Source organism: Ananas comosus, unplaced genomic scaffold (assembly GCF_001540865.1).
Source record: "Ananas comosus cultivar F153 unplaced genomic scaffold, ASM154086v1, whole genome shotgun sequence".
Taxonomy (NCBI): Eukaryota; Viridiplantae; Streptophyta; class Magnoliopsida; order Poales; family Bromeliaceae; genus Ananas; species Ananas comosus.
The window spans coordinates 1-16,993 of NW_017893592.1; the positions used below are offsets into that span (position 1 = coordinate 1).

General features: G+C 38.3%; 3 protein-coding genes and 1 long non-coding RNA gene across 10 annotated transcripts; 2 read left to right on the forward strand and 2 right to left on the reverse strand.

Annotated features, from left to right (window-relative positions):
- Positions 1–30: 30 nt before the first annotated feature.
- LOC109706396 lies at positions 31–4,417 on the reverse strand. Of its 3 annotated transcripts, none has more exons than XM_020227202.1 (11): positions 4,315–4,417; positions 3,155–3,456; positions 2,763–2,975; positions 2,445–2,525; positions 2,279–2,365; positions 2,083–2,178; positions 1,927–1,980; positions 870–1,828; positions 727–775; positions 558–597; positions 31–439 (listed from the first exon to the last, which is right to left on the reverse strand). In XM_020227202.1, exons 2-11 carry the CDS (start codon positions 3,392–3,394, stop codon positions 291–293), a joined length of 1,968 nt encoding a protein of 655 aa, XP_020082791.1. In that variant the 5' UTR covers positions 3,395–3,456; positions 4,315–4,417; the 3' UTR covers positions 31–290. The 3 variants fall into 3 exon arrangements, with proteins under 3 accessions (XP_020082791.1, XP_020082790.1, XP_020082792.1); XM_020227201.1 differs by having other exon boundaries at positions 4,195–4,365; XM_020227203.1 differs by having other exon boundaries at positions 4,262–4,353.
- Positions 4,418–6,835: 2,418 nt separating this feature from the next.
- On the forward strand, positions 6,836–12,394 carry LOC109706391 (sodium/hydrogen exchanger 6-like). Of its 5 annotated transcripts, none has more exons than XM_020227193.1 (22): positions 6,836–7,215; positions 7,464–7,515; positions 7,619–7,678; positions 7,811–7,835; positions 7,924–8,009; positions 8,083–8,194; positions 8,444–8,506; positions 8,636–8,655; positions 8,739–8,836; positions 8,960–8,988; positions 9,587–9,618; positions 9,720–9,767; positions 9,860–9,920; positions 9,998–10,095; positions 10,189–10,264; positions 10,374–10,393; positions 10,598–10,695; positions 10,780–10,889; positions 11,276–11,356; positions 11,628–11,728; positions 11,823–11,908; positions 12,063–12,394. In XM_020227193.1, exons 1-22 carry the CDS (start codon positions 6,840–6,842, stop codon positions 12,116–12,118), a joined length of 1,788 nt encoding a protein of 595 aa, XP_020082782.1. In that variant the 5' UTR covers positions 6,836–6,839; the 3' UTR covers positions 12,119–12,394. The 5 variants fall into 5 exon arrangements, with proteins under 5 accessions (XP_020082782.1, XP_020082783.1, XP_020082785.1 ...); XM_020227194.1 differs by having other exon boundaries at positions 6,837–7,215; positions 12,066–12,394; XM_020227196.1 differs by having other exon boundaries at positions 7,111–7,193.
- Positions 12,395–13,116: 722 nt separating this feature from the next.
- On the reverse strand, positions 13,117–15,411 carry LOC109706390 (aspartyl protease family protein At5g10770-like). The gene is made up of 2 exons (XM_020227192.1): positions 15,143–15,411; positions 13,117–14,506 (listed from the first exon to the last, which is right to left on the reverse strand). Exons 1-2 carry the CDS (start codon positions 15,288–15,290, stop codon positions 13,281–13,283), a joined length of 1,374 nt encoding a protein of 457 aa, XP_020082781.1. The 5' UTR covers positions 15,291–15,411; the 3' UTR covers positions 13,117–13,280.
- Positions 15,412–16,066: 655 nt separating this feature from the next.
- On the forward strand, positions 16,067–16,980 carry LOC109706397. The gene is made up of 4 exons (XR_002215186.1): positions 16,067–16,196; positions 16,275–16,345; positions 16,441–16,505; positions 16,616–16,980. It is a non-coding gene; the product is annotated as an uncharacterized LOC109706397 (long non-coding RNA).
- The last annotated feature ends 13 nt before the right edge of the window (positions 16,981–16,993 follow it).

Consider the following 16,993-nt stretch of genomic DNA (forward strand, 5'->3'; position numbering starts at 1 on the left):
AAACAAATCAACAAAGGAAGAGAGAGTAAATATATAAAATACACAAACCCAACCTCGGCAACTTTTCTCAAGTTTTTCACAGTTTTGGGATAAAATACAAGCATCATTTTACCTTCTATGCACATTGTCATTCTAAAATCCACTTAATAACACTGTACACAAGCATGTAATCACAAGCACAGCGAGAAACAGCATTATTATATACTGTTCTCTACAACGCACTCTTTTCTCGAGGAGATTCTACAAATCTTCCGGATTTACAAGATCAATAAGATTTTAAGGTGGCAAATTTAAGCTGTGGTTATTTCAAGCGAAGACTTTGCAAGCCACAACAATCCCGGGTCGTTCCTCTTCAATACCAAGTATGTTTCAGCTCTCCCGACTTCGTCCAAGATAACATCTTCAGAGAAGCCGACCATGTTGAGTATCTCAATGGCAGCTGGCACGGACCAAACAAGTCGGTCAATATACTGTACAATATACTTATGGCACAAAATTGCACATCATAACAAGAAAACTGAAGTAAACTAAGGATATGAAGGATAAAAGGTCAGTACCTCTATAATTCGCCACGTTCCTCTGGAACTGAGGGTTTGCCTAGAATTTTATGGAACAAAGACACATATTAAAAGCTAATAGAAATATTTGCAAAAATTTGCTTCAAAATATAACAAGATCTAACACTGAATCAATAATTATTGAAGAGAAATGCCATTTAAATATTACCTTCCGCAGTCTCCTGAATTTTACTTCATTTGGGTGTTCAATCACATTCCTACAAGCAAAGGCACCACAGTCAGACCAACTCCAGGTGGAAAGATTGAAATAACGATTGCCAAAAATTATACATGAATGTACAATAAAATGACCTGATAATCTTAAAAAGTGTCTGAAACACTGAAGTTGCCTCGAGAGGTGAAACCTCCAACCTTAGCATCTTAATAGCCTCTTGTAGTCGTGAACATATGGCAACCACTGGCTCTTCAATCACTCTTAGCTCTACACTGTCCAATCCATCAACACGGTCATCAGGATCAGGCTCGGACTTCAGTGATTTCATACACACAGAATCATCAGGATCAGGTTCAAATTTGTTCTCAAAATCAGTATTGACATTATTTGTGCCATCAACACGGTCGTCAGGATCAGGCTCGGACTTCATTGATTTCATACACACAGAACCATCAGGATCAGGTTCCACTTTATTCTCAAAATCAGTATTTACATTATTTGTGCCAGTGTAGGTGGGGTCCTTGGAGGTTCTTGTTTCCTTTCCAATTAGGGAATCATCAGGATCAGGTTCCACACAAATCGCCATAGCATCTTGAACATCAGAATCATCAGGATTAGGCTCTCGGCAATCATCAGGATCCGGTTCATTACACTCTTCGAGTATAAAAGATTCGGAGGGCTTCTGAATATCTTCTACAATATCAACATTCATGGCTACAATATCAACATGCATGGCATCATTCTCAAAAACCAGCGAGTCATCTGGGTCAGGCTCAGAAGCCAAAGCAAATTCTTGGCCAACTTCATCAGGATCAGGTTCAGCTGCTGCATCAGTTGCTTGATCCCCATTTGTTTCTGGATGAACTTGCACCTCAGAACCATTCGTAGATGACTTCATCAAACGTTGGTGAGCTGCTTCTGCTGATAATGCGCGAACACTTGCCGATGAGTTTGATGAACCTCCAAGCTTTTGACCACCAATATTGTTGCCTACTTCAAAGGATAGCTCCTCGTCATAACTGTCAAATGTCTTGTGACCACTCAGTGTGTGGCTTCTTGATTTTGTCCAGTCTAATGCAGCAGCTTCTTCATTCAACTGTATTAAACACTAAGATTTAGTTAACTAATCTTTTTTTTCTTAAAAAATGCAAAAGAAAGATTTACTATGCTAAAAGCTAAATTTATCAACCACACCTGCTTATCTAGAGCAAAAAAGTCCGCATCGTGTTCAGAGTAGACCATGTGGGCCTGTAGATAGAAAGAATTTGAAAAAAATTCTGTTAATACAATACATGGGACCATTATCACAAAACAATAACAATTAATCAAACAGCTACCAAAGGATCCTACCAGTTCATGTAAAAGAGTTTTCTTGATACTTTCATATTTCCTAAACCCTTTAAGATCGTCAGTACGAAGGCGCAGAGATATCTCCTCCCCTTGATTCTGCAGCATCAAAAGGAAATAAACATAGTTGCCACCACTGATGCAAATGAAGGGACCTGAATTAGGTGTGTACTCTAAATGAGCAACTTTAGCATTTCACCTTATTGAAACCTAGGAGGCACTTAGGGCTGATGCCAACATATCCAACAGGTGCCATCTCGGTCATAATGCCAACCCGCCATCGGTGCTGAAAGGATGGTCGAGAAAAATAAAACAGTTAGATAAATTCTGAGGGGGGAAAAAATATTTGGAGGAAAAGCCATCACCTTGTTCATAATAGCAATAATTCCAGGATCAGATGCAAGCATGTGCATCCTTCTCAGTGCCTCAGAAGGAGGAGGATTCAACTGAAATAAAAGCACAAGAAAGTCATAAAATGTTTTAGAGTTTCATATCTTTCAGATGAAATTTCAGTTCAGACAGAAGAATTTATTTCTCGATGATGACATTAAAGTTGTGTCCTAATAGTTGAAATCAAGCAAATTTCAACTAAATATATAGGGGACAAACCTAATTTAATTCTAGTAACCTATGAGCGAAAAATTAGCAATTACAGTCTCATACATTACTTGAACTGATCTTACCTCAATCCCAGGAATGTGAAGTGTACGAAAATCACAAAAAATATACTCTCCTTGTGGAAGTTTAAAAGAAGTCCGAGGCCTAGCTGACATCCGATGCTTCAACCTCTTTTCTTCCTCGTCAAATCCAGCTATTCGTAAATTTGCCTTCTTACTGTTTTCTGAAACCTCTTCAATTTCAGTGTCAAAGACACCCATCATTCTAATGGGCTTCCCCTGCAAATGTCAACAAGAACATTGCTGGCATGTAAGCATGGAAGATCCAAGCAGGATTTCGTTAACTACCCTTATTCTTTCACAATTTTATTTTAACAAGAGCACAAACAAAGCTAATCAAGAAAATATAAGATGAAAGACCAACTACTAGAAAAGCAAAATACAAATGCATACGGTACCTCAAAAATAGCAGCTTCTTGCAAGCTTAAAGATGAGTAAACATCAGAATACGGAGTGATCATCTTTGAACTTTTTTTTGCAGGCTGTGGAACAAGAAGTCTCATAGTCTCTGGTTTTACATTAGTTAAACCTTGCAGCTTCTCTCCGAATTCTTTAACATTCCATTTTGGATCAACCTCCACGTTCAGTTTGTTGCCCCTCCAAACGACCGGGATTTTAACAAGGCTTTGTTCTTCCATTTAAGTTCAAGACAATATACAAGCAGATATGGTGATGGTGTATATTAATATAACTTTTTTGCCTGCATATAACCATACAACAATCAGATTAACTATCCTCCAAATACATATTAAAATTACCACTTCCTAGCCACAGATCCACTCTTACTGTTTCACAAAATGTCATCAAACCTTCATCTCACATTTCATAAATAGGCCAGCAAAAAGAGAGAATATCATCCAAGAGAAACTATGCCTTTTTCAATAAAATAGTTTACGACAAGTAAAATTAAAAGAATCCAACAATGACTAAAGCTCAAATCGACCAAATACTATGCCTACAGATTACCCAGAAGAACATTAATCAATATATCCGTATCACAGATAAAAGGGAATGCAGAATTAGAAACAGAACTCCAGTATCACCAACTGTAGATGAGATCGATCTGAGAAAAAATTATGTTTTGCTTCGAAATCAGATGTATGATTTCGACAATTGCGAGTCAGGGCACCGATACTGCAAAATTTCAGGTGCTACAACATTATTTTCTAAAAATCGTTCATCTCCGCAATTCTAAACCATGCTTATGGTTATCTAATAGCAATCATATATAAACTGAAAGAAAATCAAAAAATAATAGAGCAGGTACCGGATTTACCTAATTGCAACAGATCAAACAGGACAAATAAAAACTTTAGGGAAAGTTACTGAATTGCTTGCAAAAAAAAAAAAAAAAAAAAAAACAGTAGCAGATGTCGAAAAGGAAACTTTTTAATGGTCGGGATCGAACAGTTTAATCACAAGTTTGGGGAAAACTCACCGGAAATTCGATCGATAATCGAGGAGAAAGAAACGAATAGGGAGAGACGGTAAAATCTCCCAGAAACCTTAATCAATCGATCGAAGCGAAATTAGGGTTTGCTGAGTACGATGATCGCACCTCTCCACGCAGATTCCCGCTTTGGTGGGCTGCTGCAAGAGGCGTGCGACGCGGACCAGGTTTATATAGGGCTCATACGGTGTGGTCACTGGCGGTAAGCAAACGGGCCGTAAGCAAACGGGGATATCGGGCGCTGGAATATTCGAGAAGGTGACGGCGCACTCTAGCATGGACATGCTATGATGTGCTAAGATAAGCGGCGGCTTAGATTGATCGCGGGTGATTTGCAAATGTACGGCGTTGCGCGCGCCTGCGATGATTCATTTTTGCTTGAAAATACCTGCGAATTTTGTCTATTTAATTATAAGGAGTTGATTCCAAATCCAAAATTTGAAATCTGTACACGCAAAATGTTTGATTTAACCCAAAATTTTGCTAAAATATTATTCAAAATCACTTTGAAAATGAGAGTTTAAAATATTTATAAAAGCTGAAAGGAATACGTATACCAAGTGACTCTTTGGCTCTATTGTTCATCAAATAATTCCACTGAAAAATCGCTTGGTGCAAAGTGTATTCTAAAAGCAATGAATATTTGCTCCTCTCAGTAGTCTTTAGATAGTTCTTACAAGAATCTTGAAGAACATAAAAAAAGACATTTATACCATGCTCGACAAATATTTCTGCAACACTACTATATACAAAATTACTATTAGAAGTCCATTAAAAGAGTTTTTTACTCGGCTATATTTGACATAGTTGGTTGAAAATTTAATAATTGGTATATAAAATTTCATGCTTATAGTCTGGTTACTTCATATTTTTTAATTAAGATAAATAAAATTGATAATATATTATCATTTTCTCTATACCACCAATTCTTTCGACGTGTGTTTGTGTTTCTTGTTTATTTTTTAATTTCGTCTTGTTTGTTTCTCTTTTTAAAGTCCTGACTGTCTCACTCTATGTAGCTAAATTAATTTTTTTATTAAATGACGCGTGTGGCGTGCTATATTTTTCTAAAAATAAAAAAATTTCTAGATTCGCATGCTTGCTCTTGTATCCCAAAACTTACTCGTATAAAAGCAAAACTAGACTATTTAATAAGGAGGTGCGGCAATAAATTATTTGCATATTTTTCAAAAATGCTGCTGGCATGTACTAACGTCATCATTTGCGACAACAAAACAAAACTATTGTAAGAAACAAAACGTTTGACTTCCACCCACACCATGGCCTCCGTATTCTCCACCGTCGCCATTAATTAATTACTTATATTAAACAGTACCAAACACATTATATCTGATTTGTATATTATATATGCATATTATTTTTTATATTATTAGTGCATCAATAAACATAATATAAATTTTTTTAATTAATTTTAGATACAGTATAAAATGCCTAAAAGTATGCTCGCAACATATACAAAAAATAGAATCTCACAAGAAAATCATGTATCAGCATTTATTTTTAGCCCCGCATTATAATGTATTTTTTTAATTATCCTTCATGCATATCAGTTCATATAAGATATGAAACTTAAGAGCAGATCCAAAAGATTATTTAATTTATCTTATGCTTATAAACTAATTAGCTACAATTAATTTTTACTGGAATTTGAAAACATATGCTTCAACAATTTATTTAGTTATTTATTTATTTAGTCCGTTAATTCTGCAAACACATTACACATGCGATGGTCTTAAGTACTCGGATGCGGGTCGTTTCCGGGTCGGGTAGAGGGGTGAAACGGTAATTTTATCGAATGTCAGTGGCAAAGGTTTTAGCGACTTGTCCACGGGAGGGGCGTTGCTGGGGCCGGTTAAGGACTTTTTTCGAAAATAACCCTGTGATAGTTCGTATTTGCCAAACTAACCCCGTCAAATTTTTATTTGTAAAACTAACCCTCCTTTCGCCACGTGGGCGCCACCTCAGAGATTCCTCAAAAAGACGGTGAATCGTTCACCGTCTTTGTAATTTTTGTTTAAAAGCGGTGAATGGTTCACCGTCTTTAGAAGACGGTAAATCATTCACCGCCTTTAGTGCAAAATTTTTCTTTCCGCCCTTTTCTTTTTCCACTCTCTCAAGTCCGTCTTTTCTGTGCCCTCGAAAAGACGGGGAACGATTCACCGTCTTATCAAGGACACCATATTATGGATGGACTTGAAAAGATTTGCGCAGTGTAGGGATTTGTACTAAAGACGGTGAATGATTTACCGTCTTATGAAGACGGTGAACCATTCACCGTCTTCACAAAAGACGGTGAACGATTCACAGTCTTTTTGAGGAATCCCTGACGTGGCGCCCACGTGGCGAGAGGAGGGTTAGTTTCACAAATAAAAAATTCACAGGATTAGTTTGGCAAATACGAAATTTTACAGGGTTATTTTCGAAAAAAGTCCCCGGTTAACCACTTTACCGAGAATGCGTCGAGCGCGAGGAACGTGACGGTTCATCACCATCCGTCCGCATATCAAAATTTTTATGCGGCATCATAGCATCCGTTAACTTATAAGACCTGATCGATCTCAGTACGTACAGATATTCAAGAGGGTGCATCTGCGGCATAAATATATTTATTTATGCGACCTCAAGGGGAATACTGTTATTATATTACCCTGTTCGAATTCCCTCACCGGAGAGGAGGGAACACGTCTCTCGAGAAGGAACCTAGTGAGAGAAAGAGAGAGAGAGAGAGAGAGAGAGAGAGAGGGGGGGTGGGGCGGAAGAGTTCGCCGGAGATGATGGAGGCGAACGCGACGGTGGCGGTGGCGGTGGCGGCGCCGTCGATCGGAGGCTCGCCGGAGGTGGTGTCGCCGCCGGGGAAGGAGCAGCAGGTGGCGGGGGCGGGGATCCTGCTCCAGATCTCGATGTTGGTGCTCGCCTTCGTCCTCGGCCACCTCCTCCGCCGCCACAAGTTCTACTACCTCCCCGAGGCGAGCGCTTCCCTCCTCATAGGTTTACCACTCGCTACGCCCCTCTCCCATTCGCGCTTGATGCATCGATCGCGTTTTCTCGGTGATCTTCATTGTGTTTTATCTGATCGCTAAACCCTAAAATGTTTCCTGATTGGTAATGATAAATAATGAATAATCTTTAGGCTTTATTGCGATGCATCAATTGCACTTTCTTGGTGATACTTTCTTGGTGATGTTGGTTTTGTTTTATCCTGCTAAACCCAATGATCTTTTTATCTCCTACGGTAGGATTACTTGTTGGAGCGCTTGCGAATATATCAAACACGGAAACCAGTATCAGGTTTTTACTTTCTCCTTTATTTTTTGGATTCAAAAATTTGTTTTATTAAGAAAAATTCAGCTTTACCTTGACATTACTTTTTTTTTAACTTTTTAAAAACCAGGGGATGGTTCAATTTCCACGAGGAGTTCTTCTTCCTGTTCTTGTTGCCTCCTATCATATTATATCCTGAATACTCCTTTTTTTATTTCTGTAATATTTATTTTGATTTCTTCAATTAAAGTGCATCATCTCTAGATTGTTGAGAACATATTGTCTTGTGGTTGTTAATAGTTTAACTTAACTTGCATTCTACTCAGTCAGGATTCAGCTTGGCACCGGTAAGTGTTTGAATTCCTTTTAAACCCTGAGAAGCTTTCCTTCTGTCTAGTTTTTAATCTGATCCATCTACATTATTTTCCATGGTAGAAACCGTTCTTTTCCAATTTTGGAGCTATTATCACATTTGCTATTCTCGGAACGTTCATTGCGTCAATTGTTACGGGTATTTTAGTGTAAGAATCTCTCATCCATTTTACTTGATTTTGAATTTTGGAAGCATTATATGATAATGGTACATGTTTGCAGGTACCTAGGAGGTTTGGTGTTTCTCATGTATAGACTACCACTTGTTGAGTGCCTCATGTTCGGTGCTCTTATCTCAGCAACTGATCCTGTCACCGTGTTATCTATATTTCAGGTTCTTGATGCTTGCCTTTTTCAGCATCCTTTTTTGTTATGTTTATGTTTAATAATTTATTTTGTGCTACCACTGTTTGGTTTGCCTTTGTGGCAATTTAGAACTAATTCTCGGCTGACATTAGCTTATTATATTGTTGCGAGCAACATGCTAATTTTGCAAGAGCATTACTTTTGTATCTTCTCATATTAAGGCTCTCTTCTCTTGCTATCTTGGATGCTATATACCATCTTTTTACTGGGTATGCAGGAACTTGGCACTGACGTGAATCTCTATGCCTTGGTTTTTGGAGAGTCTGTTCTAAATGATGCAGTATGTGTGTATCCCCATAGTCTATATGCATTTCTATGTTCTTCCCGTGCAGTTAATGTGCATATATGTAAAGAACTGATTCATTATTTCCTTTTTCCTCTCTTCAACCTTGTGGTGGCATCATTGAAGATGGCGATTTCCTTATACAGGTTTGCACCAAATGTATGATATTTTGTTTCCACCACCATGGCTTTTACTCCTGTAAATTTAATCTTGATTGCTTTAAATTTAGGACCATGTCATCTGTAAGAAGCAATGATTCTCCAGGGCAGAATTTTTTCCTAGTTGTGCTGAGGTTTCTTGAGACATTTGTTGGATCAATGACTTCAGGTACTTAATTTGATCACTAAATTCTGCTTCCGTTTTTTTTCGTTTTGCTTTTAATTGTTTGGTCTGCATTGTTTTGGCATAATTCATCTTTTAACCATTCTATTGTTTATGTCTCTTGCACAGGTGTCGGGGTCGGATTTGTCTCTGCTCTAATATCCTTTTCTTTCATGTAGCTTTTAAAGAGCTAAATAGATTCTCTATTAGTTTCATCATTATATTTACATGCATGAAAGGCAAGTTGATTTTATCTTAATAGCAATAATGACTGTCCTGTATGGTTTTAACTGTGATCGCTGGAGAGAGATGGTAGATCAATCTTAATAAAGGACTATAAAGATGTACTATTTGGATGTTGAGCATCTTGATAAAGGACTATAAGGATGTACTATTTGAATGTGGAGCTACAGGAGGATATGCAGCCTTTACTGTTAATTGTGGCTATCTAAAAGCATGTATGCAAAAAAATTCCTCCATTAGCTTAGCAGCTTATTAGTTTAAAGAAACTTTTTGGGAAGCCAATTGATACACCTCCGAACACAGGAACATGGTTGAGAAACTCTGATTCCTTTGGTGCAAAAGATGCACAAAGTTCGGTACTAGTAACTTAATTTGGAGTAACTATTGTAGGACTCTTAACTAATGCTATGTTCCGACTAATTCTATATTCAGTGAAAGCAGTAATCAGCGGCAATGTTTTTCTTCTGTGTGTCTGACAAAAACAAATTTTGTGAAACCTTAATTGCTCAGTACCTATTTAAGTATGCGGGGCTGGATGTTGAAAAGTAAGTAATATTTTTGTCTCTTGCTTCTTCGATGCATTTGTGCTAATTAGAAACTATCACGGTTGAATTGACTTTAACATCTATATTTCTTTTCTTATCAGTCTTCACAATTTGGAGAGCTGTCTTTTTGTCCTGTTCCCATACTTCTCGTAAGCGAAACCGAAGACATCTTTATTCCTTTCAACTAAACTTGAATTTGAAGTTATGATTCTTCATAATATCATGTACCTTTATTTTTTAGGTACATGCTAGCTGAGGGCCTTGGCCTCTCTGGTATAGTTTCGATATTGTTCACTGGCATCGTAAGTGCTAAATAGGGTTTTACCATTTCCTTTGATGCCTAATAGAAACAATCACAAGTTTCCATATCTCTTTTCAGATAATGAAGCACTATACATTTTCAAATTTGTCAGAAAAGTCTCAAAATTTTGCTGCTGCTTTTTTCCACTTGCTGTCATCATTAGCTGAGACCTTTGTGTAAGTGGTTAGAAATGAAAATCTTTTGCATGTTAATGTAATCGTTGATGTTTATTCTATTTTGCTTTACTTATTACTTGAAGTTTCATGCAGATTCATATACATGGGCTTTGATATCGCCATGGAGCAGCATAGTTGGTCCCATGTTGGGTTTATTTTTTTCTCAATTGTATCCTTTGAATTTCAGTTTAGACACCATAGTTTTTTTTGTGCTTTTAGAGCCGTTCTACTTTTACGTATAGTTTGTCCTTAATCTTTTGCTTTATGGATATCCCCAGCTTTTCATAGTAGTTGCGAGGTAAGAACTAGCAAATCTTCGTAATTTTTTTCGTTATCTGCATGGCAAGAGAAAAAAAATAGTATTTACTTTGTTTTACTTATACATTGTGTAGTAACTATCAAGTCACCTAGTGCATTGCCTAAGAAAGATCTTGCTAATTTCTTGTGTTTGAGTGTTCATATATTCATTGAAACACCTTCTCATGTTCTCTTTGATTGGAAGGGCTGCAAATGTCTTTTCCTGTGCTTACTTGGTGAACTTGGTACGGCCAGCACATCGTCAAATACCTGTGCAGCACCAGAAAGCACTTTGGTATAGTGGTAAGTTTATGGGCTGATATTATTCTGTGTTTAAATATTGTGTTGGTATTCTTCTTGGAAATAAATGCTTCTATGATTAAACAGGACTAAGAGGGGCGATGGCTTTTGCCCTTGCTTTGCAGTCTGTTCACGATCTTCCCGAAGGACATGGTCAGACGATTTTCACTGCCACCACAGCAATTGTGGTTCTAACTGTAAGTTTTCCTTCATTATTTACTCACTTTAACCGGAAAGTTTGCACAGTGACATTACATTTAGAACTTATGTATTAATTGAAGTGGAAGGAGGCTGATATTCTCTTGTAAGGAGTGGTGTTGGCTTTGAACTGCTTTAGCTGTAGGAATGTTCTGACTTGCATTCTTAAGGAAGTAGTAACAACATGACTTGCAGTATCTTTTCATAAAAGTTATGCAATGTATTAGCTATAGCTGTAACCTGTATCATCTTTTCATACTTTGTCTGATAACTTTAATGTTGTCACAGCCAATTCATTGCGAAAAGTTACATAGCTTTGTGGGATAAATCTACTCGTCTTCTTACACATTTTATTAGCAGAATTTTTAAACTTCTGGTGGTGCAGGTACTTTTGATTGGCGGTTCTACGGGAACAATGCTTGAAGCTCTAAACGTTGTTGGGGACAGTTGCAATCATCCTTTAGAAGTATGTTTTTGGATTGTGTTCTATATTTCCATGCCCTCTGTATGTGCCCAATACTTGTGTTCTCTGGTGATTGCAATGGCAAAATAAACCCCTCTTTTTCAATGTTACTTGCCAGTAATTATAATGATGATTGATACATAAAGGAAACAATGCCATGAAATTTCTACTGCAAAATTTTACAGTGTTGTGTTCTTGTTATTTCTGGTTGATGTAACCGGTGCTCTTTTCTGGCAAAACTACTGTAAGATTAGTGATCATTATTTGTTTTCAGGAAAAAATGGAGGGAAACAATGGCAACATTGAGTTACTATATGATGAGGGAACTTCATCCGGAAGCAGGCTAAAGATGAAACTCAAAGAGTTCCACGAAAGGTATACATAGTTGCAATGGTATCATTTCAATTCGTATAAACTACTTATAGCCCTGCTCTTTTTCTAACTTTTTTCCCTCTTTTTTCCTTTGCAGCACTGCATCTTTCACAGCATTAGACAGAAACTATCTCACTCCCATTTTTACTTCTCAAAATGACGACCATGATGATGAGGATCCTGGTAAGATAACAACTATCATTTTTTTTTCCTTTGCAGGAAACAGTTGTAAGCTGCAGTTTGTGGTATCAATTAATGAAGTTAATGAAGAAGAGTAAATCCGTAAAACCTCCCGCAATTCTCTTTTATTTGAAAATTTTCCCCTCCATTTTCCTAGCAGATGAAGTGCCCCAAAATTCTAGAAGATCCAGAGGTTTCCGAGATCATGGGTGAAAGAATGGTGCTTTTGTTATCAGCTTGTAGCAAGGAATAGGACTCATCGCTACAGTTTGGTTGAGCACCCTATTGTTTTTAGGAGAGATAATAGGTTATGTGAAAAAAAGAAGCTACTGACGGCAAAGCATATAGTCTCTACAGGAAATGGACACTGGTAGGTTTGTTGTCCACATGTAAATATGAACTATAGCAAATACTAAAAGCAACGAATAACATTTCTATACATGTGATCAGATTGAGCAAGCATTTTAGTTGTGCTTGGTCTTTTAGTCACTGGAGATTGCGCACTGATTTATTTGAATTATGTTATTTGTTATTATTGTTATGTTATTTCTTCTTTTTTTTTCAAAAAAAAGGAAAAAAAAAACATCGAGCACAAATTGATTGTTATTGTTATCATTATTTCTAATAAAATTAGCATTCGTCCGCCCAATAAGCCTAATTGCGCGTTCAGCGAAGCCGCTCCGATGGGCCATGTCATGGGCCTCACTCCCATGACCCATTAAACTCCTATTTCCGTACTTCCCTCCCCCGCAAACCTGAGCTTTCCTTTCTCTCTTCACCTCTAGCTCTGAAGCTCGGCCATGGCGACCGCAGAGAACGGAGCTTTGAGCACAGATGCACTTCATGCTGCTACTCAACGATGATCATGTAGAGAATCGAACTCCGTAATGAGCGTCTTATCAATCTATTTATGTTTTCTTCTTCTCCTCCTCGTTTGTTGTTGTTGTTGTTGTTGTTGTTGTTCTAGAAATGTACGGACGTGCCCCTTAACTATAGTTCATTTTGAAGTAGGCCCTTATCGTTTCAAAGCGAACTTAATTTTAAGGTGAACTTAATGATTTCAAGTTTGACCGCCGGTCCCTATTTTATTTCTCCTTCATGGAACATGTTTTTTCCTTAAAACAAAATCCACATCATCTACAAGAACTACAAGAACTACAAGAACTAGACTTAAAAAAAAAAAAAAAAAATGTTCGAAGAACCCCCTGATATCACATTAGAACGTAACCTATTTCTTATTGCATACGAATCACCCAATGTCTGTCTTTATTTAAAAAAAATAATAATAATAATAGGAAGCCTGTTCTGTTATTAGATGCAACTCCTTTGATGCATCACAATAATTCAGATGTTGCTAGAAAGGTGGAAATCTCTGTCAACAAGCATTGCGTCGAAAGCCGATCGACTCTGATCCTAGATTGTAGACTACTTCGAAAGTACGCTGCTGCACGTTGCCGATGATATTCAGAGCGCCGGCATTCTTATTTGCGGCAAAAGCCAGACACCCACTATCTGTCAAAATCCCTGATCCGTCAAGGTTGATTGTGGCATCCCCGCTAAACTGCAGTGCGACTGTCGGAATGCTGATGTTCTCATAGCCGCTAAAGTCGTAGCATGTGTCGAGAATTCCGATCGCCGGTGCTGACGGGTACATTGACATGTAGCTCTGAAAGGCCGAGCGTAGTGCCGCATAAGCTGTTGGTGGGAGGCGCGTGATAATTGTCCCTGAGTCTAAAATAGTCCCGCCGGAGGAGAAAACTGTCGAGGGTATGCTCAACTGTTGCCCACCTACACTGATGGCGACAAGTCCGACAAAGTAGAAGCTGGGATTGCCCGCATTTGTCAGCATTGGCGTGGATAACAGGCTCGAAGTGTCAGCAGGTGCACCTAGTTGTAAGAACCCGGTTGAGGTCGGTGACGCCGGGAGGCAGTAAGAAAAAGTTCCGCCGTAGATTTGAGATGTCTGAGACACTAGAGAGAGATCGCCCCTCCCGAGCCCAACAAGCCCGTCAGTCCCTTGAAACAAACCCTCGTCGTCGTGGCCACAGCCGAACAGGAAGTTGTTGATCACGTCTGAAGGCGTCAGTGTTAGTGTCTCGTAGCTGTAGACCCCTGTAATGTACGAGCCGTCGCCGTAAACTTGTTTATAACCGCATTGGGAGTTTGAACAGCCAATGGAGGGCAGCTGACTGCAGTCGTCGGAGTTGCAGGAGATAGGATTATAGGAGGATGACTGTGACGGATCGAAGAGGGGATCATTCTGACTGTAGCATGGTGGGCATGGATTGCATTGGATCCAGCATAAGTCGCTTCCAGTATCGATATCCACCGTCTGCGTTACCTCTGGTGTGCCAAAGCCGATCGTGATGATGTACTCGTTAGTACCGATAGCACTGCCGATATTGGTCGGGATGCTTATCTCTGAGTTCTGGATCTGCAGCTCGCTGTTTCCTTTTGAAACTCGGTTTTGGAGATAATCAACTCGTACTTGGTCTCTAAGGAGGATTTCTTTCCAAGTGGGCTTCTTTTTGTTGGTGAAGGAAGAACAGGGACCATGCCGATGAGTAATTACCAAGAAGGTATGATTGGTTCCTGCAATTGCTGAAAAATATTGTTGCATATTAACATTAATGAGATTTTGGAAGCTATTTTAGAATATGTCCAGGAGCTAACCACAATGCTTATCTGACTTATTTTAGGGGTAAGATCATTGTGAAAAACGTGAATATATAGAAGGTGAAAGACAAGCAAAACTGTGCTTGATGATGGTTGCGTATTATACTCTGCAGCTTGAGTAGTTGACACTTTGTACCTTGGACTCGGCTTAGGGAACTTAGTAATCTGTATGAGATGTTTTACCATTTGTTCTTCAGAGAAATTGATGGAGAAACTAGAAAATGAAAATAATTTCAACGTTGGCCATTTTAAATTGCAATAGATAGGAGGCAGCAGTAGAAGCTATATATGATGGGAAATTAGATAATAATCTTTTTTATCATAAAAATAGAAGGTTTTTTTTTAAAAAATTTTCAGGCATAATATATCCTTAAGAATCTTGAGGAATGCTTCATACAACACAACACATGCATCCCAGGCCTTTGTTTAACTCCGCGCAAGGACCCACAAGCCAGCTGCAATAGGGGGTTACAGCATCCCTCTTGGGTGAGCTGATCGAGTCCTAAGAATCTTACATTAATTCTCCTACATAAATAGTAAAGGAAGGCACAAGATGGTTACCTTTGGGCCCTGAACAGACATCTCCTGGCTTCAAAGAGCTGGCGGGGATAACAATATATTTCTCGTCATCTTCTCCATGAGTTATGCACGTAAACTGACATATAAACAGAAACAAGATCAAGGAGAAGAAGGGAAGAGCTGAAGCCATGGCTGGGTGGGCAATGCTCAATTGGCTCCTTAGGACTTATATAAATCTGTATTTGTGGGCTAAAGACAACTAAGCTTGACTTACTGGTCTAACATCGGACCAGTGAATTAAGTTCGGCTTACCGACTTGTTTATTTCAATATAAATATTGTCAGTGATCCTTAGAAAATGTTACCACATGTTACACTGATTCTATGAAGAAAAAAAGTAGAATGTTTTTTTTTTTTTTTGTTGTTATCCTCTTCATAACATCTATTTTGTCTGATTATTTCCTCTGGATCCTTCTTGTCAGAAAGAAAGGCTATACTCACTTCAATACCTTGATAATTTTAGTTGAAGTGGGTTTAAAAGTCTTCTGAAAGTAAATTTTAGATTGGCACGCAGTAAATCTTTTGAAAGTCCTCTTGATCAACTTAAGTAAGTGTCTATTTACTCATGTAAATCTTCCATCACTCTTTTACTTTTTCTTTTTTTTCTTTTTTTTTAATTTACTTTTGCATCCATACGGAACATAGAGTATTCTTCCAGACTTTGTGGGTTAATGCCAAATATTGCCAAACATTATTAGGCCCATGTTCATGTGTTTTTGTTATTGCTTTTTTCCATTGGTTAGGTCTAGGCGACTTGACTAATAATAGTGGGTTTTTTATGACATTTCCCCCACTTATTTTCTGCTTTACGTTTTGCGCCCTTTGGAATAAACATAGCTTTCAGCTAGCTGGGTGACCGGACTTATTATTTGTCTTTGCTACGTTTTCCTGCTGTAATTGAATGCTACTTTTCTGTTTCCATACCATAGTACCATACAACCTTTGATTCCAAACCATATAGTCACATGATGAGAAGATTCTCTGGAGGAAGACTTTGATTGGCTTTGATGCTCTATTATCTTCTTAATTTAGTCTTAGTAGGCCCGACTGACAGCTTTCTCTTTTTTGTACTTGATAGGCTGAAGGAATTAATCATCGTGTTTTTCCATTTGCAGATTTTTATTCGGCTTCTGAAACTGCTCCTCTGCTTGGGATTGTAATAACTAGATGTTTTGGCCAATGAAAGGTAAGAGCTTCTTTGAACAGTTAATCAAACGGCAGCTTTTCCTAAGCTCCAATGGGACCAAACATGAGTAGATTCTTTGTAAATAATGTTCTAAGGGCGAAAAGAACGAAAGACTAGGAATGAACACAAAGCGCACGGACCAGATTGTCTTTTAAGAGTGGTAGATTCTACGGCTGGCTTTGTATAAATCTTGGAAATATTCGGCCGAATCGAATCGTCCCCCTCAACAAGTTGTCAACCACGTCCATGTACTGCTGTTTTGTGTTGCAGATGATTGAGAACTCAGCTGGCCTCCCTTGTTGCCGCAAACGCCGTCAACTGTAAACGCATTGGCACTCTCGGTATTTGAATCTCATGCATCCCGGTGATGTTATAACTTGTGTCTAAGATGCCGGCCCACCGGCCATCAACCAATTTTTCTTTCATTAGCACTGGCATATTGGGCTAGCTAGGTGAAATGTTTTACTTATTGTCGCACTGGGCCATTAGAAATTTTATTTTGCATGTACGTATAACACTGTTTGATAGTTAAGGAGTATAATCGAAATTACGACTCTTCTGAACAATACATTAATTGAATTCTTAAATACCATCAAGATCAGCTGCAACATTACATGGAACTTATTCTACTGCACTTTTTTTTTTCTC